At 35.9% G+C, this 24,564-nt stretch overlaps 1 protein-coding gene across 1 annotated transcript in view; it reads left to right on the top strand.

Annotated features, from left to right (window-relative positions):
* The window catches only part of LOC123311108 (potassium channel subfamily T member 2), a 298,137-nt gene that overhangs the window by 231,564 nt on the left and 42,009 nt on the right, over nucleotides 1-24,564 (top strand). Inside the window, exons 16-19 of the mRNA XM_044894894.1 lie at nucleotides 6,323-6,385; nucleotides 14,466-14,699; nucleotides 18,553-18,669; nucleotides 22,445-22,579. Coding sequence (XP_044750829.1) covers nucleotides 6,323-6,385; nucleotides 14,466-14,699; nucleotides 18,553-18,669; nucleotides 22,445-22,579 — 549 coding nt within the window. The remainder of the gene's footprint in view (nucleotides 1-6,322; nucleotides 6,386-14,465; nucleotides 14,700-18,552; nucleotides 18,670-22,444; nucleotides 22,580-24,564) is intronic.

Genomic DNA, 24,564 nt, shown 5'->3' with positions numbered 1-24,564 from the left:
TATCAATGTAATCTACTTTAAATGTCACATATCGAATATTCCTCCTATGAATCCTCTAATTGTTCCAATGACACCTCGGAACATAGATAGAAGGAATGGAAAATAAACATTTGTTATTATCCAAAGACTGGAGTGAGATAAATAAATAAATAAACAAATAAATAAACAGCTTTATTTTTCTACATGTAAAAAAACCCAATTACAGAAAAATTAACAAATCCTAATTGAAAACTCAAAAACAAATTATCATTACTTAGATAGTTGCTTAGTGTCGCCAATCACAATTGAGATAGTTGAATCTGACATTATTGTCACGTCAATTTTCCATACGAAAAGGTAGGAGCTATACAAATTCATTTATTTCACGCCACTACCTTAGTGTCGCGCTAGACAGAGAATGTTTGTACCACAACAAATAACGTGCATTCAAAAAAATTCGTCGTCAAGTATGCTATGGAATTTTGAACTTCGATATTTCGTTTCTAAACGTAATTCTTAGCTTTTGCTGTACTATTTTCCAGGTGAACTGTCAAGTTAGAAGTCAGCATTTTGGATTGTTGTTGAATTGAATTTATCAGGATATTATAGAGATGGTTTTTACGGACGTGTAAAAAGCATTTATTATTGAATCCTACTTCAAAATTGGGGAGAAAATAGAAGGAGAGTGGAAATATTCTTTAATGTTCCAGCGACATTCCCAATGTATATCCCAATGTTGGTGAAAGAATCAATCTTTCGAAAGTACTGTTTTGCGATGCGTTGACAGAAGACAGAAGCTCCACGAACTTCTGTTCCGGTTTTATCTCAAGTGGCTGGAGTATCTGTTGGCATATTTTATACCACAAGACCACAAGATTTTGAATGAAAAACATCAGTTTGTCATCAGTCAAACTACATGTTATGAGAAAGTTGAAAAGATTGATAACCTATCCTTGTAGCATCAAAAAAAAATTGGAGTTCGATATGCATCAATCAATGGCAAAATGTGGAATCTATTTTTTTTTAATGGAATTTTAACAGTAGAACGTTATGAATAAATAAAAAGCATCGTGCCTTTTTATAGCAAAGTTGAATTCTGATAAATTGTCCAATATTTATTTTCATGTAATTCAGATCTTTAGTTTAGTCATGGATTTTCAGTAACAACCAAATCATTTCAATATTTATAGAGAATTAATAAACATATTGAGATTCTTACTGTGCTTCATTCATATTACTGAAATAGGTAGAACCTTTTTACAAAAAGAAAAACATAATACCACGATCCGTTCAAGATTCATGTCTCTTATGTATGAAAATAGTGGACATCGTTTAAAATTTTTACCAAGAATTTTTCTGACCGCCTCAGATTGTTTGGATTCTTGTGATCTGACTCAATGAAAGAAATGCTTTTCGCACTTTGGGCGAAATTAAGTGCCTTTCCATACAAAATTACGATGTATAGGTTAATGTCATCATTGTTTATATTTTGGAAAGAGGAAGTAATTCAAGAAAAGACCTTCGATCGGACACCATTTAAAATTCCATAGCCTACTTGACGACGAATTTTTTTGAACGCACGTTACATTCATAGCACGTCAATGTCCATTCCATGTATTTATGTTCCAAGATTGAAACCATAATTATGAACATTGCAATATGAACATAGAAAATTCATAACATGTCAAATTTATCAAGGTATTGACATAAAAATGTTTTCTCGATCAAGAATTCTGTATTCTGCATGTCAACTATTTTTACAAGAACAATCTTAGGAAAAAGTCGAGAGAGAAAAGATTCAGATTAAACTTCCTCTTTTAAGTAAATTTTGTAAATATGGAAATGCAGGCACATTAAAAAGTTCTGATTCAAAATAATATAGGGGTTTCTTTTGACCCTCACGTATAAGACATTTCTTAGTTAAAAACCATAGAAACTTGTTTTTTTGCCAGCATTATTTATTTGTTACACGTCTCGCGGAGATCTCAAATAAAATAGATTATTTTGTATTAACTTCAAAGGGCTGTAACTTGAAGGGGAAGTTTTGAACTCACAAAAAAACCACATGATTTAATTTCGTCTATTAAACATAGCTTTTAACCGTTACATTGAAAAAACCGTCTTCTCGACCCCGATCTCCCCAAATTGAATTAGCGACCCAGAAACTTCAATAAAAAATTCGCTATATCGCCAAGATGCAAATTATGTTAATTTTCTTTTCCGTCGAATCTCTGGGACATTGTGAAACAGCGAAAACCCATTTCGCGCAACGTCTAGGATGGATTTAATACTGCATCTTCTTTACACAAATAGGTAAGAAAGCGTCCCTGCAGTTGGTGAATAAATGGGGAAATAGGAACTCGGATTGGGTAATGACAATTTCAATAGGATTCGGAAACCCACGCGCTACGTCTCTCTTAAAGAAATTCATGTTCCCTAGAACTATATCTTCAACGTTTTTAATCCTTGACATTCGAAATACTTCATTTCTTCCATACCAATTTTCAATGAAAACCTAATGAAAAGGTCTTAATATAAAAATGAAACTGAAGGAAACGGTAAACTTATATGCGGGTACCTACTTATTGATTTTAGTGTAACTCCCATAAGGATCAATTTCCTCAACTACATTTGCTCAACAGAATAACCTCCTTCAGGATATGCTAGGATCACATTGTCAATATTTTATTTTTATTTTGATTATTCTTACACAAAATTTTCTCTTGTTTTTAATTCGTTTATGATAGCGGACCTGTTTAAATACAGGGTGGGCCATCCATAACTTTCCACCCCGAATTTTGAGCTCAGGGATGGAATAACGAAAAATCAGACAGGTAAAATTTTGTTGAAAGGGGGACAAATAAGGGCGTTCAAATGAGTTTGATATCACTACCCCTCTAGCCGCAACCCCTAACAGCTCTCATTTTTGAATAGGGAAAAGGGGTCGAGCAGCACTTTGTTAGAAAGGCAATTCAATTTCATGCATTAGTGAATTTTTTTCATCGCTTTATTATTATACAGAGTGACTCAGTATTCCATCAATAACTTTCACACGCCGAATTTGGATCTTTGAGATGGAAAAAACACTCGGACGGGTTAAAAAGTGAATTCGATATCACTACCCCTCTAGCCGCTATCACAATTATTTTTGAATAGAGATAATAGATCGTAAATCTTGTGTTTTCGTTTAAATTGAAATAATTGCTGTTACGGTAGCGGCTAATGGGGTAGTGATATCGATTTCATTTTTGGACCCGTCCGAGCGTTTTTTCCATCTCAAAGATCTAAATTCGGCGTGTGAAAGTTATTAATGGAATACTGAGACACTCTGTATAATAATAAAGCGATGAAAAAAAAATACACTCATGCAGGAAATTGAATTGCTTTTCCAACAAGGTGCTGCTCGACCCCTTTTCCCTATTCAAAAATGAGAGCTGTCAGGGGTTGCGGATAGAGGGGTAGTGATATCAAAATCATTTGAACACCTTTATTTGTCCCCCTTTCAACAAAATTTGACCTGTCTGAGCGTTTTTTCGTTATTCCATCCCAAAGCTCAAAATTCGGGGTGGAAAGTTATGGATGGCCCACCCTGCATAATTAGACAATATTGAAAACCTTTCAGCGCTGGTTTATTGGTTTTATGCATAGACTTATAATACATGGACTCACTGTCACGTGACTTTTCAGTAGATCGAGGGGTTGTATGCATTAGAGAGAGAAGGGCTTATGCGTTTTGATCGAACAATAAAGAGATGAACTGATTCCGTGTGGGCAATGTCAAAATCATATGATGGATATTAACGCAGACGTTGCCCACAAGGTGTTCATACGTTGAGTATTATTCACACTATATTTATTCTTGAATGAAACTCACATAATTTTTATATTTTCCATTTCGAAGGAATGTTAAGGAATTCCTGTTTGCCTTCTCGGAAGCTTGTTGAACATTTATTATGGAAAATTTTAATTTTCGCAGACTTTGCCCACAAGGTGTTGATACGTTGATTATTATTCTCATTACATCTATTTTTGACTAAAACTCACATATTTTTTGACATAATTGATTTCGAAGGAATGCTATGGAATTTCTGTGTGTCTTCTCGGAAGCTTGTTTAAAATTTATTGAAGAAAATTTTCGCATAAACTTGTGTTCTATAACCTTTTGACAGCTTGCCCAGAAACTCTCCATCTTATTCAACCAAAAGACTTCTCTCTCACATGCGGAGTCCATGTTATTTATAAGTCTATGGTTTTATGGTATATTATAGGGTGAACGCTGAAAATTTCATAGGGATTCAATATTACCTTTGTATTTTACACAGCAGGAAATAATAAACCAAAATTAGATAGGGATTAGATTCTTGATTCAAAATCAAATACTTCACAAGGAATATATATCTTCCATGAAAACTTATACATACATAAAAATGCTACGTTTTAATATGCCTGCTTTCACAAGGACGGTTTGACAGTCAAGCGCTTGACTGACGGATACACAGGGTGTTTACTGAAGATGCGATTAAGATGTGGAAAAATTTTCTTATTCTGAACAATAATATTTTGTGAAGAAACATGGGATCATATACATCTCTGCTGAGATATGGGCTTTCAAAAGTGGAAATTTTTCTCACGTTTTCGTTGATAAAATTGAAATGGCAGAAGATATTCCGAATGATAAAATTATGTCAGCTATCTATTGTTTGTTTTGTGTTATATTAAGGGGTTATCTACTACCTCTTCAAACCCCTCTAACTACTGTCAAGATGCAAATTGCTGCCAACCCCATACTTTGAAACCTGGGACTGTTTGCCAAGAAAGTACTCCTCAACATGAAAGAGTTGAAAGCACTTATGCTTTTTCAAACATTTTTGTGATATTTTTGTAGGCGTAGTGTATTGTGGTACCATACATTTATACCGACACCATTACTTCCAAATGTTTTGGCGAAAATTTTAAGGAAATATCTCTTGCCTCTTCAATCTCATCAAAAAAAAGGAGAAACATTCCCATTTTTGACTACCCATTTCTCAGCAAGGCATGTATTTTGTCCGCAGGTTTGTTCAGAAAAAAAAATGTTTAATGTTTTGGACAAGAAATAACCTTCTACATCTTTACTACATTCCCTAAATGCATATTTTGTTTTTAAGGTTATCCTTCTGCATATTGTAAGGTTTGCTGTGGAGAATAAAATTTATTTATTATATTATTCATTATTCAGTACACACCTTGTATTCATTCGATTATTTAGTTTTATTAACTGTTACATCAAATTGAGATATTCATTTTTGACTTTTATACAGAGCGATTCACCACTATGAGACGTCCATGGAGATCTAATGAAAACTATTGCTGAAACTTTGCATTATAGGGTTTTCGACAATGAACTTTTTCCCTGAAATAATATCAAACTCAAGAAACTTATGGTTATATCGGAAAATATATTTCTAACTCGTGTCATATCAATAACAACACCGCAAGCTCGAAACTTCGTTAAATCCCCCAAAGATTGACGTGTCCTTTCACATGTAATTAGGAAGTGAATGAACTTATGCTTGAATTTTCGAGAAATTTCAATATGAAAAATCAAGAAAAATTCGAAACGAACTCATTTCACGTAAATACTTATAATATTGATATTGTATATTGTATAATATTAATATTGTTGATATAGCCGTAGAATAGATACGTCTAAATGTGGGGCGCATTTTATTTTCGCTCGTTTGTTTATATGTCTTCAGTTTCTTCACTTCTCACTTTTATATGTTCTTCTTTCGATCAGTATAAGGTGAATTCAGAGAATTGTTACACGAATTATTCACTGGAGAAGTTCATTTCAGAACGAGAATTTTTCTTATTGGATACGATACTATTGATAATAACGTATAGGTAATTCAATCGGAACAATAAAATTTACATGCCAATACTGAATTTAAATAGTTGTTGACCAGAACTGTTTAATTGTGTACAATCGAAACTACGAATTCACCTCATATTGATGCAGTGCAGTCAGGTGTTCTATTTACAAACATTTCCGTTTGAGTTCGAACACCGAAAACACTCATTAATGTTTTTTAAATTCACCTCATCGGGATAATAGAATTCTCCAATCAACAGAAGCCAACGCTTCGCACTTATCGATTTCAAATAACGAGTTATTTGGCTTCCGAGGAATTGAGAAAATTAAATCGGCACTTATTGAAAAATGTTATTTAGGACCTGACCAGGTTTTCTCTCGAGGAAGTTTGTCTGAATACCTGATTGCTACAGCTCTACCCTCGCACTGTAAATTTGCACTGTCAGCCTCTTTTCTTGATCACTCTTTCCTTACCTTGCACCCCTTTAGGTCGAGTCTTATAGACGTCTCCAGTGATTCTGAAAAACCTGCATGGCATGACGAATGTGCGCGGTAAGTTATTTTCTGTCTCTCTCTGTAGAAGTTCAGCACCGAGGAGTTATTAATTAATGATGTTTTTTATGATATCGACTTTTCACTCCACTTTTATAGGTCGAATGCATCATTTATATTTGACGCAGAACGCACTCCGGTTCAAACTACCGAAGTGTGAGACGAAGGAAAAGAATTATATAGGATGTCCCAATGAAAAAGAGCCACACCGGATATTTCTCATATTTCAATGATTACCAACCGAAATTTAATGAAATAAATTGATAGTAACAATTAATTCAGATGCATACCACCCACTGATATCAATATCATAGCCAATTTGCCATCGTCAGGGAAACTAAATGGAGAACGTTCCACCTGAGGAGAGCAGATGCTGAGCATGGTTTCGGTCTCATTTGACCTCGTCAGAGCAACACAGCTCCTTCTCCAATGGAGAACACTTGGAATTGACGGAACCTAATAAAATACTAGTAGTAGCTTCTAAGTATTATCGAGTAGCACTTGAGCGCCATCCAGTATGAAACGAGATCCAGTTCAATCTCCCCAGATCGAAACCCAGTGTGAATTCTTGGTGTTGTACCGCATCACTAGAATTATAATAATTCGCGTTCAAAACGTTACTGTAGGAACATTGAACTTATTATATTAAATTTTGTTGATCGTGATGAAATGAGAAATATAGAGGACAGCTTTTCATTGGGACAGATTCTATGATTTTCACTACAATGTGATATAAAAATTTTCAATCATGCACAAAATAATTTTTTATATACCGGCTGTCTGTAAACAAATGTGAACGACTTAAGGAGATGATTTCTCGATGAAAATAAGCAAGGGTTGTTCCTATAATTTTTTTTCGAAATATACCTCCCTTCCAAGACAGTAATTTTTTTTTACGGGTTCTAAAAAACACACAAGTTACGAAAGCGCTGAAGTGCAGCACCAAAAAAAAAAATTCCAAATGTACAATTCCGACTTGCAAGTCGGAATTCTGAGATACAAGTCGGAATTCTGAGATACAAGTCGGAATTCCGAGATACAAGTCGGAATTTTGAGATGCAAGGCAGGAGGAGGGCTAAAATGCTCCTGGGAACTTTTCAAAACCTTTCTTACTGCTTAATGATAGGAGCATTTTATCGAAATTCCTACATCCAGTTTCATAATCAAGTTCTAAGTCACTTTAACTTTCGTTTAGTGTCAGTTTCAGTAGGGTTAAAAAAAAGCTTTGAAGTTGAAGGGGCTTCCAAATGTGCCTATACATGCCTTAAATGAGACAAATCTGCTCTACAGAGGGCATTTTGCTCACATGATTCGGCAACAATCGAATGCAACAAAACATTCGACCAATTCTAGCCCCACTACTGTCTTGCATCTCAGAATTCCGACTTGTAACTCGGAATTCCGACTTGTAACTCAGAATTCTGACTTGCAATTCGGAATTCCGACTTGTAACTCAGAATTCTGACAAGTCGGAATTATACATTTGGATTATTTTTTTTTGTGTAGCCCTTCAGCGCTTTCGTACTAAGTAGATGTTACTCACACATTTTTAGATCTCATAACTTCATTATTAGGGGTTGAAAATAACAACATGTATTTTAGAGGGAGGTAGTCATTCTATGGAACACTTATATGATAAAATGGAATGAACATTGATCGGAACTGCCTGTAAGTTGTTATTAATTCCCAAAAAAGTATCGACTGTATGGAAATTTTGCAAGAGACTTTTTTTCTCCAGAATTGAATGGGAAACCATAAGAGAATTTTATATTTCGGAAATCTGTCCCACGAAAACAATTTTTAAGGAAGATCATAATAGTCTAAGATATGATGAAAGAAATATATTCCCTCATATGTTATTTGATGATGACAAATGTTATAAGTTAGACAATATCTGCATTGATAGATCGCAAATGGGTTGCCTAGCTAAATCGGGGGCCAATAGTGTTAAATAATGTTAACTTTCATCAACTTTTTTTGATCTTCTACCCTCATTTGTTATTCATGAAAATCAAGCATAAGTCGACAGAATATTTCACGAGGAATCAAGAAAACATGGGTTGCCTAGTTTTCCCTTAGTACTCCTATGAGGTTGCCGGGTAAAAAGAGGTAGACAACCGTCATTTATATGCCCTCTTCAGTTATTTAATTGGCTTTTTTTTTCAATGAAAGGTTACTTTATTCCATATCTCACAGTATTAGGTTGCCTGGTCAAAAGTGGGGCACATCCATGGTTGCCTAGATTTTATATGTTAAGGTTTAAACGCTAGCAGGGAGATCGACAGAGAGTTCAGAAAGACGATTTTTCCGATATAGGAGGGTGCATTTATTTATCAATACTATAATAAAACGATACATAAGCATGGAAATTTATTTTGATTCTAACTCGTCAGAATTATCCACCTCAAAATCAATTTCTTCCTCGTTTTCCTCAGTATATGGGTTGAGTTTGACACAACACTGATCAGTCGTATAAAGCCACATTGTGTTAACAAAAATTGTACGCAAAATTTTTGTTTTAGTGAAATCCAGCATGGTGGGATCAAATGTGAGTAGATTCCTCTTACCTTTTTCATAAATTTGTCTTTGTTTTCCTTTGTTCCATATGTTTTTTGGAACACCCGATATCCAGCATCATTGACGCTTATACACTATTTGATGCCATAAATAAGAGCAGTTAACTCCTGAAGGCATTCAATTTTCTCTCCGACGAAACAATTGGAGAAGTCTGTTCTTCTTATAATACAATCGGGAACCACGTCGTCAAACGTGAAGAAAAAGATTACGAGGATTAAGAGGCAGATACCAGGATACCAGGATCATGTTCCACATTTCAAAAGTGCCACCGAATTCGAGAATACTGGTGAAATCAAATACCTACTACCGATGTTATGCTAATTTTACTTGCCGATATCCAAAAACTTCCGGAGACTCAAATTTTTTTGGCAGGCCCATCAAAGAAAACCAATAAAAAAGATTTCGATGGCATAGATTGTACTGAGCTGGCGATGAAGTTGGGTACCACTTTATGCAGGGGTCTGCCAGCTTCATTGACAGATCCAGCAGATCTTTTCGTCGGAGAGAAAATTGAATGCGTTCCGGAGTTTACTGCTCTTATTTATGGCATCAAGCAGTGTATAAGCGTCAATAATGCTGGATATCGGGTGTTCCAAAAAACATACAGTCCCTGGCCAGTTTATTAGACGCACTGAGGATTTTTTTTATATTTACTGGTATTGCTCGAGAAAAAAGCAGAATATTTGAATTTCATTTCCACAGAATGTTAGTTTCATCTACGACCCTCATTAAATTGTTCTATTTGGCATTTATTTTTGATGTTGTAGTATTAGTACTTAAGTATGAATCAGTACTATGTCTTCCAGTGGACTTCTTGCATTCTGCAGGTTCGGACGTTATTTCGATAATACACATATGAAATCATTACCTTCGAATGCAGCAAACCGAACAATCCTGCATTGATAGTATGAAGCACTCATAGCTACACAGGGTGGCTCAGCAAAATATTAGAATTTCATGTTTAATCATCAATAAATCAATATTTTTTATTGAATATGATATATTATATGTGAACACCATTTACAGATGAAGTATATGTAACATATGCGTTCAATTTAATAATTCAATATTGAGATTTTGCATCGAATCAATGCGTCTAATAATATGGCCAGGGACTGTATGGAACAGAGGAAAACAAAGACAAATTTATGAAAAAGGTTAGAGGCATCGACTCAAATTTGATCCCACTATGCTGGATTTCACCGAAACAAAAAATTTTGCGTACAATTTTTGTTAACACAATGTGGCTTTATGCTACTGATCAGTGTTGTGTCAAACTCAACCCATATACTGAGGAAAACGAGGAAGAAATTGATTTTGAGGTGGATACTTCTGATGAGTCAGAATCAAAATAAATTTCCATGCTTATGTATCGTTGTATTATAGTATTGGTAAATAAATGTGTGAATGAAAAAAATTTGAAATTATTTTCAATATTTAATCTGTTTCAATTCCAGCATTTAATCAATGAAGCAACCTCCTAAGATCGAAAAAATCGTCTTTCTGAATGCTCTGTCGATCTCCCTGCTAGCGTCTAAACCTTAACATATAAAATCTAGACAACCATGGATGTGGCCCACTTTTGACCAGGCAACCTAATACTCTGAGATATGGAATAAAGTCACCTTTCATTTAAAAAAAAGCCAATTAAATAACTGATGAGAGTATATAAATGACGGTTGTCTACCTCTTTGTACCCGGCAACCTCATAGGAGTACCAAGGGAAAACTAGGCAACCCATGTTTTCTTGATTCCTCGTGTAATATTCTGTCGTCTGTCGACTTGCTTAATTTTCATAAATAACAAACAACAACTTATAACATTTGTGATCATTAAATAAAAGATGAGGGTATATATTTCTTATATCGTATCTCGTACTATAAGGGGTGTTATTTTCAAACCTAAAAAAATTGTGTGATTAACATCTACTTAGTGCTTCATATTAAGTATAGTTTTATGACTCGGTGTTATTTAGAACCCGCAAAAAAAAATTAAAAACTGTCAATTCGCTATCACATTTCAAAGGCTGTATCTTGAAAGGAAGGTCGATTTCGAAAAAAAATTATAGGATCTACCCCTGCTTATTTTCATCGAGGAATCATCTCCCTTTGTCCTTCGTATTTGTTTACAGATACCCTGTATACTGTGAATCTTACTGGACTTTATCATTATCGCTAATGACCTAGATGTCGAAGGATCAAATTTTGGAGTTTCAAGGTCAAGTAGATTTTTTTCAATAGGAAAAATACATTTTTTTTGCAGAATATTAAGCTTCGGGAAAAACTAAATTTCTGTCTTTTTCTTTTTTTCGATAAAATCAAATTCCTGAAGATATGAAGTGTTTCATGGTTGATGGTCATAATAAAGTGCTTAGAGTGAATTCGTATAGAATCATTTGTTTTTGTATTCCATGTAAATGATGAGAAAACCGAGTGAGGAACTAGTTTGTTTTCTGATTTTTTTTCCAACTGTTATAATAAAATTTCACATCATGCTGAATTTTGAAATTGTTACCACTGCAAAACGAATAGGTACATTGGAAATTTTAGATAGTTGGTATGCTCTTTTTGAGTTGTCATTTGTCTCTCACTTCTTCAAATATGCTCAGCAATTTGTATGTAGAAGATTTCCATCAAAAAGTTTCTGAGCATAAAATACTTCACATCTCCATCACAATTCATTTTATGGCACAGACGAAAGTGACAAAATATTCCTAATTTTGTACGACTAATAAGATTCTGCGAAGAAAAATGTGAGATTCTTATTCAAAAAAACTATTTAACCTTGAAATCTAACTCCGAAGCCACATTGAATGTCTGCATGTCAATGACCCCCTAAAGTTGAAGAAACTTTCATTTGCACATTTCTTAATTCAGGCTCTTTCCAAGTTATTCCAAAGGGTCTTTCAAAATGGGTCACTCTGTATACATTCTGGTTGATGAGGATATTTAAAGAGATTCATGTTGCTCCAAGATGGGTTAAGAAGATCGTCACTTTTTAGGTTATGAATATCGCCGCAATGCTGAAATTAATAATGAACACAGAAACTATGCATATAGAAGATATATATTCGTAACTGACATATAAATAAGTCTGGTGGAGGATCACATATCGAAAACGATGTGGTTGACGTCAATCCACTCGTGGCACAATCCAGATTGGCTTTGAATATACCCCAAAAGAGAATTATTTATGGTTCGATAATCAAGAGATATCTCATCGATTTATAAACAATGATAGCTTCACTCCCCTTTCTATCAGGACCATTGTTGAATTGATAGCATAAATGAAAGTTTAGTGTGCTAAATCTATCAGTTTTGAAATGAATAAGACTAATTGAGAAAGAATGAAGCGTTTTATCATTACATTGAAGTTCCTGTTTTTCGTAGGCCACCCCAAATTGATGTGTTCGTAAATCCCTAATGGAATTTAATACTAATTAAATTTATATCAGCGTTAAAATCGCATCAGTGAAATATGATGGAAAACATTCGACTATAATCAATTTTGTTCTGGAAATTATATCAATGTTAGCGTTTCAAATTATATTCGGTTTAATTGGTGTTCGGTTCGAATATCACTTTTACCGATATCGGATATTAAGCTATTTTTTGCATTAAGGGAATTTGGCTTTTCAAAATGATTATTCTTAAAGGCAAATTTTTTTTTCAATGTTTAATTTTCATCATTCATTTAATTAAATTGATGAATATTTTTGAAGTTTTTGTATTGTGAAACTCACTTCAATAGAATTGAAAATATCTCCCATCTGAAAATCCAGTCACAACATGAAAATACATATATCTTAAGAATTGCATTGAGATTACTTCTGTTGAACTAAACATTCTGAGTTTCTGACTCGTACAAATATTATAACACTAGATTCTTGAGGTCAAACGAAACACTTTTTGAATTTTCATAATGAGTATTCATTAGACAGCGTCTAACTTAGTTTCAAGAGTTGGGTACTTTGAATTTTTGGTATTTTATGGTTCGTAATGGTCATTATGAGAAAACTGGAAGACGTGGGTGACGAAAAAGATTCATCAAATAAATGAAAAACTATGACGATTCATTTCATTCGATAAAACCCGTTCAAAGTTTATCACGGAACTTCAATATGCAGACAACTGCGCACTTTTCGCTAGCAGCCCAGAGGATCTACAGATAATGCTGGACACCTATAAACGTATATTCGAAGCTTTGGGCCTCACACTCAATATCGACAAAACCAAAATCCCGGTAAGTCCGCCAGGGCGCCAGAAAGTCTTCAAACACATATCAGCCTGGAGAATGAAACTCCAGAAGAAGTCGAGCAGTTCAAATACTTGGGAAGCTTCATAAAAACTAGGGCTAACCTAGACACGGAAATACACAACCATATCAATTCGGCATCACGGGTATTCTGGAAGCTAAAGGTCAGAGTGTTTCAAAATCACGACCTCAATCTGAAGACCAAGACAGCTGTTTACAAAGCAGTCGTCCTCCAAACGCTTCTTCACGGAAGCGAAAACTGGACGCCCTACAGGCGACATATTAAACAGCTTGAACAAACGCAACGTCATCTAAGACAAATAATGCACATTAGATGGTTCCACAAAGTTTCGAATGCAGAAGTCTTGCAACGCGCGAGTTGTACAACAATTGAGACTCAAGTAACGAGGGCCCGACTCAGATGGAGCGGCCACATTCTGAGGATGCAACTCCCCTAAATAGCTCTGTATGGCGAATTCTTAGAGGGAGCCCGAAAACCAGGGGGCCAGTATAAGCGGTTTAAGGATTTACTACATCAATCCCTAAAATCAGTCAATGCCAATCATAACTGGGAACAACTAGCGTTGGACTGGTCACTGTGGAGGTCTTTGGTACACAGTTATAATGGAGACTCGGGAAGGATTCAGCGGCGGCCAGATCTGGTTGGTTACTATCCATGCCCTGAGTGTGGAAGGATCTGAAGGTCACGGTTGGGTCTCTTCAGTCACAGGAGGGCACACAGTCGCAACTAGCCCTAAGAAATTACAAGTCTGTTCGCACCTTTAAATTTTTTTTTGTCTTTTTGTAAATTACAGCAATGAATGAATTGTGAGAACTAAAAATAATATTTTCTTGCGGTTTTTCAACAGCCTGTATCTTAAAAACCGAGCTGATTCGGAAAAAATCGTGAAGAAAGAGTATTTCTTTCGATCACAAGAATCGACTGTTAAATTATTTTGTACGAGTCAAAGACTCACCCTGTATGCTTCGGCCATGTTGGGGACCTGTGATACAAGCGGAACATACTAGATTTTCTCCAATCAAAAGTGTAGAAAATCGTGAAAAGAGCTGGGTTTATGGTATTCAAAATCTTCTTGTGATATAGACTTGAATTATAATAATGATTGTCTCTGTGTTATCTTGTACATAAACTTCCTTTTAATTCTATTCTTAGGTAGGATTCAAACTTTACGTCTTCGTCAAACTCTATTCCAGTATGAAGGTATTTCACAATTTTTGAAATTTGTAGGATAGTCAAAGGCTTTCCTCCAGTTTCCCCGTACATTGGCGTCAGTCCAACTCTGTGCTATCTACTGAAGGAGAAAAAACCGCTGTGCTGTCTTCAGCTGGCCCAAGTTTGCGAGCACTGCAGCTACAGAAACGCCAGGGATTATCAGTGGCAAAATAAGACGATAATTCTTGCTGCAGATTACGCCTCCAATGGAATATACAACTTCATAATACCACTAAGGGCGCATTTCAGGTAAGGATATGAATAAGTGATCGATTTATCAAAGCATGTGAACAAGACTGCAATCAGAATTTTAATCTAACGGAGTACTTGAGTTGTTGGATAATGTTATAATGTAATGTGCGTCTGGATTTAACGTTAATATATTTCAGGACCTAATTTTCGAGGTTCAAATATGGAAGAAACTTCATATTAAGCTGCGTATGAAGTTTCAAAATAAATTCTGTCTTTTTTACACTTGTTCTTTTAATTTCACTTTGTAGTAGAGCTGAAAGAAATCGAAGGCGAAGGGACTTTAGAATTACTTATAAAACTGACTGTTGGAGAGTAAGTGTCCCTGTATCATAACTCACAAAAATCCTAATTTTTCGGGGTATTTTTGTCGGACTTTGGCTGTTTTCTCCAAAATGGTTCTCTGCAATTTGTAGCGCTTTCAAAAAAGGTATGCCCCTTTCCTTTAGTAACTAAGGAATCATGAGTCATTTTGTGAGAGCCGACCTCATTGTCTTCACCCTGGTAACAGTTGCACTTTTTATCAATCCTGCATCATAATCCTTGTTCTATGAACTAAAAAGATTGTGAAATCTGTTTTGAAGGTTGCTAGCTAGCTAAGTAGCAAAATCATTTTTTTTATCTATGCATCAAATTACTTTCAACTCCTATTTCTTCTGTTCGATGATTTTGTGCTGTTGATGTGAGGAAGCTGCTGAACTTTTTCAAATTACAACATGCGTTAGTATAGATTCATTGAAATAGTGTGAGGCTACTCGTCCGAAGTTTTCTAAGTAATATCATTTCTTTCACAAGAAAGGTGATACCCCATATGTTTAATTATTCTTTGGATAATGTCGAGCTATTGAAAGTTGTTAGATACATTTTTATTCGATGAGTGCTGCCTCTAAATTATAAATTTCTCTTTTATCGTTTAAAAAGGTACATACTTGTGTATTCCTCGAGAGGTACTAACCATGCTGTACTCTTGGGTGAGTTCGGCGGCTGATAGACGAGGTTTGCAGACAGTCATTCTTTTTCATTAGCTTGTTCCCGATAGTGTTGATTGTCCATACATACTGGAGAGGCAACGAAGGTCCAACATGAGATCTAGGCCTTTGTTTCATTTGGTCACTCGTAGGAATAATTGCATCATTTTAACGCCCATTCAGCATAGCTACGAAGATGTATTGATAACAAGTTAGTCTAGACCTGTTCCATGCATAAAAAAATATTGCGTTAGCATAGCAACGAACAATAACTCATTTATTAGAAGTCAGTGTGAAGTTTGAGGTCAAAAAAGTAAACCAGAATTATGCAATAAATTAAAAGAAAGAAGATGTCCGCCGAAATTGTGAAAATCGAAATACTGGAGTATCGAGCCATCATCAAGTACCTGTATTTAAAAGGGTTAAGAGACAAGCAGATTAAGGAAGGTATGCTTGATACCCTTGGTGATCAATGTCCTTCGTATGCGACCGTGAAAAATTGGACTCCAAGCTTCAAAAGTGGTAAATTTTCCATTGAAGATGATGCCGATCGAGAAGGCCAGTTTCTGTGTCAGTCCCCGAAGATATCAATGCAGTTCATGACATGATTTTATGAGACCGTCGAATAGGGCTGAAACGGATGTCTGAAGCACTGAATATTTCATACGAACGCGTTCATCATATAGTTCACGTCAATTTGGATATGAGAAAAATTGCCGCAAAATGGATCCCCAAATGTTTGAATGTTGACCAAAAGCGTGCAAGGGTAGAAGCATCGCGTTCGATCTGTGCTCGAATTGAAAATAATGTAGAGTTCTTAAACCGAATTGTTACTATGGATGAGACTTGGGTACATTTCTACGATCCAGAAACAAAGCAACAATCGATGGAATGGCGACACTCTGGTTCTCCAAGACCTAAGAAGTTTCGTGTCCAAAAATCTGCTGGAAAAGTTCTTGCTTCAGTTTTTTGGGATGGCCATGGAGTAATCATGATTGATTTTTTGGATAAGGATAGAACAATAACCGGACATTACTGACATTACTGACCACTCTATGGGAAAAAATTAAAGAATAAAGACGCGGAAAGCTATCGAAAGGTGTTTTAATTTTGCAGGACAACGCCCCTGCACACAAATCTCATGTTGCCATGCAAAAAATTCGTGATTTATGCTTTGAATGACTAGAAAACTCCCCTTATTCACCAGATTTGGCTCCATCCTACTATCATCTCTATCCTCATCTGAAAAAAGTTTAAAAGGTCGTAAATTTTCTTCCAACGAGGAGGTAATAAAAGCTGTGGAGGTCTGGTTTGCAGAGCAAAAAGAAACATTTTTTTTGAAAGGTCTAGAGACGTTGCAGTCTCGCTGTAATAAATGAATCCAATTAAGAGGAAAATATGTTGAGTAAAGGCGGACACACATTATTAAGGGCGATCGGCCACCGAATGCGAAGTTGAGCGAAGCTGTGCTTTTTCAATGCTAAATCACGAGCTACGTCATTCGATTCGTAGCTGGTCAATTTATATTAGTACTGAAAATGCTCAGCTTCGCGCAACTTCGCATTCGGTAGCCGATCTCCCTAAAACGCTACGCGACCTGATGAAACCTGATGCTTTTTGAGTCGAATCAAATGTTTTGTTTTCTATAAACCAGAATCATACTATGAACACCCGACGCGACGCCACGCGCGTACCCGTTCCAGACGCGTCAGCTCGCGTCGCGTTGTTAATAATGTGTTTCTGCCTTAAGGGGTTACAGGGGTTTCGTGGGTTCAAAAAATCGATTTTTTTTGGGCTCATTAATTTCTACAACATCTCAAGAATATGGTCCTAAATTTTCAAGTCGATCCGAATAATAGTTTTGGAGATACAGCCTTTGGAAGGTGTGCGCTCCAAGTTCTTTATATTGTTACTCAAAACTTTAAACGCGTTTTTCTCGGAACCGTGTTTTCAAAGTCGGTTGTCAAATGTTCTCGAAAACTACACAACCGATCTTGATGAAATTTTACACAGGTATTCGAGATACAATTTACTCGTGCTTGGACGAAGAATTTTGTTTTTTTCAATTACACCTATTTAAAAAAAAAACAAAATGTCAAGCAAATTTGACCGAAATTTTAATTTTTTTGGTAATATGTCTGCCAAAATTCCAATTTTTACTTTTTTTTTCTTTCCTTCTTTCAAGCACGAGTTTATGGTCTTAACTTAACAATTTATTTCTGTTTTTTCATTTTAAATGATTTTGTCAGGAGTTATGCTGACAACGCGGACGCACCTTTTTTTCGAGGGGTCACCGGAAATGTCGTCACAATGGAGGAGTTTTAATTTTTTTATTTTGAAAATTTCAGAAATTATTCTTCAAATATGTATCTAAAAGACAGAAAAAAGTTTGAATTAAAGAAATAATTTTTTACATAGAAAAAAAATGTTGAAAATAGGCCTTTTTTCACCCGACGAAACCAATGTAACCCCTTAATAAAATATTTTGGAATTGAAATTTTGTTTGGTTCCATAGTAGGCTAAGAATTTTTCAATATATCCTCGTAAATGTAGACTAATCTGCCTAATGTACAACTTGCTTGAGACATTCAGGTATTTCAGGACGTAGGTTGATTAAAAGTTTTTCCATATTTCGATTTCTACAGACGCGCCCTGGAATAAATAAGCGTTAAATCCGACCTAAGAAGTTGCAAGTGCTCACATCTTTGTAACTTTTCGTTTCCATAATTGAGGTCTAAAATCCCATTGTGCCAAATAATTCTGTATTGCGAGCTGCAATTGGCGACAAAACGTAGGTATATTAACTCGTTTGACAAGCTTGATCTATGGCTGTCATATGTACTAATCTCATGGAGAAAATTTAAATGTGGAAAATAAAATTTCAGATCGAAAACGTCACTGAATCCCATCATACTGCTACTGGAAAGAAGGCCAGACATCGCATTTTTGGATGCGATCTCGTATTTTCCATTAGTTTATTGGATGCTGGGATCGATTGACTGGTAAGTTTCGTTCTATGTCGGATAGTTTCATAACAATGATCCGGCCAGTGTACTCGCTCCGATACAAAGCGGAAATTCGAGTTTGGATAGAGTTTTCCCTGTAATTAACCTATCGAGAATCATTGAACGGAATGTGATGTTCTGTTTACGATTGGGTTTTAAGGGCTAGTTTATTCGTGATAGGATTTTGATATTTGCGGCTTGGCTTATCCGGGGAGATTTCGGTCTTTTATTTGCCTATACCTGTATCGAACGCGTTACCTTTATCAGATACAAACATCATATTTGCTGGCATTGGAATTGAATTCGACTTATTTGAATACAATAGGTTGAATTTTGTCGCCTTCCTAAAGCTAAGAGCTAAAACTTGTGTAAAGATACACATCGAGTTGTTTTCAAAAATCGATCATTTTTAGTTAATTGCATTGGTAGAGCTGGTGCTCACAGAGTACATATTTTGATGCAACTACAATCATACCAAAATATTTGAAGCTAGTTTCACCAATGGAATTGTCCATTATAAAAATTTCGTCAGTTGAACTAATCCTAATTTATATTTGATGTTCTGTGATCTAGTGCAACCCTAGTTTAACTAATGGAATTTGCTATTTGTTATGATGCTTTTTGCCCTTTAAAACTTTAGAAGAATGTTTTTTCCAAATATCCCTGAAATAATCGATTTTACACATTATTCGTTTGATTATAATTCGACAAAAAATATGGGTTCCCATTCGAAATAAGAAAACTGATTTACTGAAGCGTGTCAGATTATAGCGTAACAAAGTAATAAAAAAACAATTATCAGAAACACTCGAAAGTAAATAAGGTGCGAGTATTAAGGCCTGTAGAATGATAAGGCCTAAGTAACAGAAATTCAATTAATAATGGTCGCGGCATTAGTCTACCAAAGCCGTTTCCCGACCTTTTTAATTGTAATTCATCCGACAATGGATTGAAAAATATCCATCAATCAATCAAATAACAAACCAGTCCTACATTCCATAATCCAAACTATCAAACCACATCATGTTCAAGTACTCCGAAATCATACCTTTGTCGGATTAACATAGAATCTAGAATAACAATTGAAGTGGTCGGGAAACGGCTTTGGTAGACTACTGCCGGCCTTGTAAATCACAGTAGTAGGTAGTAATCATTCACAGATTGTGCTTCAAAGCGGCCATGTAGTTAATTCCAAGAAAATATAGCATGTTATATATACAGGGTGAGTCTTTGACTCATACAAATATTTTAACAGTAGATTCTTGAGGTCAAAAAAAATACTTCTTTCCAGTCTTTCCCATACAATTTTTTCAATTCGGTCCTGATAAAAAGATATAGCTATTTTAAATTTTCATAATGAGCTGTGCCACCCCTGGAAAAAAATTACCTCCAGAATAACTAGCTAAATCTATGACACTACACATGTGTGGATCTTTTTGAAACATAGTTGTATTCAGCCAAAGAAGCCAATTTTTCAAATTTCACAGATATGTACCTACTTTTTAATTTCTTTACCTACATCAATTTACTCGAAAACTGCGCATTATACGAGAAAATATGAAGAACACTTTTATTCACGTTTAAATATTCATTACATAGCGTCTAACTTTAGTTGGGTTCGTTGACTTCTTGGTATTTTTATGGTACTTAATTGTCACAATGAGAAAACTGGAAAATGTGAGCGATATCTTGTGTTCGAAAAAGTTTCATCGAATAAACGAAAAACTGTATTTCGAAATTCATTTCATTCGATAAAACCGTTTGTGAGACAGAACTGAAAATAATATTTTTTTATAGTTTTTCAACAGCCTATATCTTTTAAACCGAGCCGATTCGACAAAAATGGTAAAGGAAAAAAGTGTTTCCTTCGACCTCAAGAATCAACTGTTAATATATTTGTACGAGCCAAAGACTCACCCTGTATAGCTATAAGAGGCATGATAATTTCTTCTATCAATGAAAGAAGGTCACCCAAATGCCAATTTTCTGGCTTTTGGCTGCTCCCCATTCTCATATTTCGAGACTTGACATTTCCAAAGAGATGAATAAAAATATTTAAGGGGTTACCTGGAGTTGTTTGAGAAACCACTGGCAGAAGGCCTCCTATATAAGAGGGTAATCTCAACACCGGATTTCCTTCATAACATTTGCAAAACTCATTGATTAACTTTGGGGTTGTCTTCTTTGAACTCCACGTGTTTCATGGAAAACACATCCCGAAACAGCACTTTGGAAAGATGGAGGGTGTATTTGAAGGTGAGGCTTTTTTTTCAACAGAAGGTAGAACTGGTCAAAATGAAGCGTTTCACCAAAAATCACTCATACAAAATTGAAAATGATTAGTGAAATAGATCCTAATACTACCCTAGACCGTTTGTTAGCTGAATTATCGCAAAGCAGTGGGAAAAACCTTATCTCCTGATTCGACCATGTGGTTTCGTTTAGGATATTGGCTAACAACTGACAGAAGAGACTAAGAACACAAGTGTAAAAAATAAAAAATAGAATAATACTTCCAAATCTCACCAACAAAATTCGTCTAAATTATTCACGAATTTTTTCACAATGGGCATCACAATCTTCTTGTTCAAACATTCCAATAATCGTCGTAAAAATGGGATGAAATGGGGAAACATAGCATTTTCTCAACATAACTAACATAAGCACTGCCTCGATTTTCTACACTTTTTTTCACAATAATGACCTGATGCATCTAATCCGATGAACTTGGTACTGAACCATTCATTGTCCAGCCATATTTTTATGTTTTGTTTCGTTTTTGCGATGCCGGAGTCACCTTTCACAGTCCACTACTTGAAATTCAATGAAATTTTGTCGAATTTCTGGGGGTTGTATCTCAGCCATCATATACAATTTTTGGTTAGACAACTTATTTTGATGCGTTCTACCTTCTGTCAAAAAAAAGCCTCACTTTTGAAAACACCCGGCATATAGCAACATTGGGATGAATACTCGATCTTGAAGTCGCAGAAACATTTAGCAATAGAATATTACCACTCGCCTTGTATTTTCTTTCCATTTCTGAGTAAGGATTCAATAATAAATTAATGACGCGTCGGTAGAAGCATGTTTATAATTTCCTAATTATTTATAACGCATGTTATGAAAGGTTTAGTGATCTAATACGTTCGAGTACGTATATTTGCCAACGACACCAATGAATAAGCATAACTCATACATTCTTTTCTTATTTCTAACATCTAATCTTCACAATTCACTACTCCGAATGACTCCCCATTTAGCATCGTGGCCTTTCCGACTGATAACGAAGAATGGGCCCATCATAATTGTTTTTAGTTGAAAATAGCCTTTCAATTAGGTTTGTTCACCTTAATATCTGCTAATACAGTCTTCTCATACGGAATTCCATGCTAGGATACTAGATACTATCTACTGGGAGAGGGAGATTTATTTTGGATGTTCCAAAGCCTTCACAATACGCACATTCCATCATTCACCCTTCTACCGTAGGCTCTCCTATGAAGTTCCACTCTGCACCTTCAACAACTCCCCCACATAAACCACCCCTGCGAATCTCGACCTCGCAAATATCCCAGCCTAATCCCACATCTTACGTTTCTTTCGTGACGACATCGATCTATTCCAGACCATGAGCCGGCCATAAACTTCACTTTATGTCCATTCATATAAACGTTCCAACTTATGTTCCGCGTATGGCGTTCCGAAGCGAGACCGATCTTATCTATTGCTCGCCTTCATGGCTTACCGACCTGAGTTATTGTTATTGCAGCCTGGACGACCTCCTGCGAGCTGGCATCATCCTGGCGGAGAATGTGGTCGTGGTGAACAAGGAGCTATCGAATTCCGCGGAAGAGGACTCCCTGGCCGACTGTAACACCATAGTGGCCGTTCAGACGATGTTCAAGTGAGTAGTATTGGTGTTTCGTGTATCACATTTCTTATCGGGATCGGGGGAACGTGCCTGAAATAATCGACGGGGTATGGGATACGTGGGAATTTTGCGTTGACATTTCTACTCGTATGGGACACGCTACAAGGTTGTTTGCTGGTTCTATTTCTGTGAAGTACGTGAAACTATACCCTTAGGATCTCCACTCATTATTCATTAGGTAGGAATAGAACACTAGTGGAAAAATTAAGAAGACAAAAAAAAACGAATATTTAGGTTATTTTCAACTTGCTGTAACTTCAAGAAAAATCATCGTACAGCAATTTTGTAGAAAGTAAAATGTAGTTCCAAGTATCTAGTTTTCTGAACTAATCCTTCAAATTTCTTCCCTTCATCAGTTGTCGAGTAATCTCGAGAATTTCACCGACAGAAAAATTTTGTTATTTTTCATCTCTTTTTTGGTCTACCAAACAGACAGAAAAATGTCTTGGCTCAACCTTTTCATGGTCCGGACAACTTGTTAATTCAGCTCAAATTTTTTTCCAAAGACCTTGATGCGACGACTTTTTGCCGAACTATGGGACTTCGAATGGAAACTGATATACGTCTTTTTTTCATTATTAATGATATCACACCAACAAATGATCGCACGGGGGGATGATTTAGTTTAGTTCTCCAACTAGTGGAGCCTATGCTAACTTGAGGGGGTTGTTTTTCGGTCTTTTTCTCATAACTTCTGAACTACTGATTACTGATTGCTGGGTGTGTTAGACGGATAAACCAAACCTACCATTGCGACTATTGTAGCACACAGGCAAGCTCGTACAGCTAGATCTCTCCCTCCAGTCCCATCCTACTCAAAAAGGAGATGATGTCGGAGGGGGAATGATTCTTAAGTTCCTCTAGGACCATCTTCGGAGAACCAAATACTCTAAGTCTGACCCTGTCTGCTGCCGGGCAGTCACAGAGGATGTGCTCAATCGTTTCGCCCTCCTCTAAGCAGAATCTGCAGAGCGGGTCATTGACGATGCTAAGCTTTTTAAGATGGACTCTGACTCAGACATTGTAGACTCAGAGCCTCTGAGTCTACAATATCCTGTGAAAACCTCCATGATAGATCTCAGATTGGTTCTAGAAAATCCCAGCCAACGACTGGTGTATGGGCTGGGCACTGAAATTGCCCTGTGCGAGTGACAACTTCTGAACTAAGTGGTTTCATATTCTTGACTAGGTTCTGCACCTTTGTTTGAATAATATATATTTGGTTATTGGATATAGGTGACCAAAATTAAGTGAACTACTCTTTATTTTTATTCATCAATGACAACGTTTCGGCTATTGGTTTTAGCCATTCTCAAGTCTAAAAAGAAATTATTCTACTTTAGATATTACAATAAAAACTATACAGTTTTATATACTCTTTAGGAACACAAAAAAACGACTTTGGAACAATATCACAAACAACAGAACACAAGACAGGAATCTAGAGAACTCTCTCACCACTATGACGCTGTAATCATAGTGGTGAGAGAGTTCTCTACCGAAGTAACGCAGATAATAGAACCAGAGATCTCAATTGGATCGGAGGAATACAACAGGAGATATCCCAGATTGAAATTTGCAATTTTGAAAAATGCCATTTCGTCCATGAAAATCTAAACTGTAGGGAGGGGATACTTTTTCGAAATTGCTCACAATAATTTCACTCAAAAATCTATATTTCCATACCAGTCATGAAAATATCTGACACAGTTGACGAAAAAATATTTCTTTTTTACCGTCCACTTTTCATTTTGGAAGGGCTTCCTTGAGTGCAATCCTCTATCGAACTGTCAGGTTTTATCGAATCTACTGAACAAATTCTATACACTCCATATCCTAGGACAAAAGTAGGACGCCCTGATTTTCAGACAGAGGGGCAAATATGTCATTTCATGGAGGTCTAACCCCTTGGTCTAACCCCTTGAGCCAAAAAGTAGAGATTTTCGAAATAGAGTTTT

Source organism: Coccinella septempunctata, chromosome 1, assembly GCF_907165205.1.
Source record: "Coccinella septempunctata chromosome 1, icCocSept1.1, whole genome shotgun sequence".
Classification (NCBI taxonomy): domain Eukaryota; kingdom Metazoa; phylum Arthropoda; class Insecta; order Coleoptera; family Coccinellidae; genus Coccinella; species Coccinella septempunctata.
Note: the sequence above shows the minus strand (reverse complement) of the source record. Positions and strands in the feature narration are given on the sequence as shown.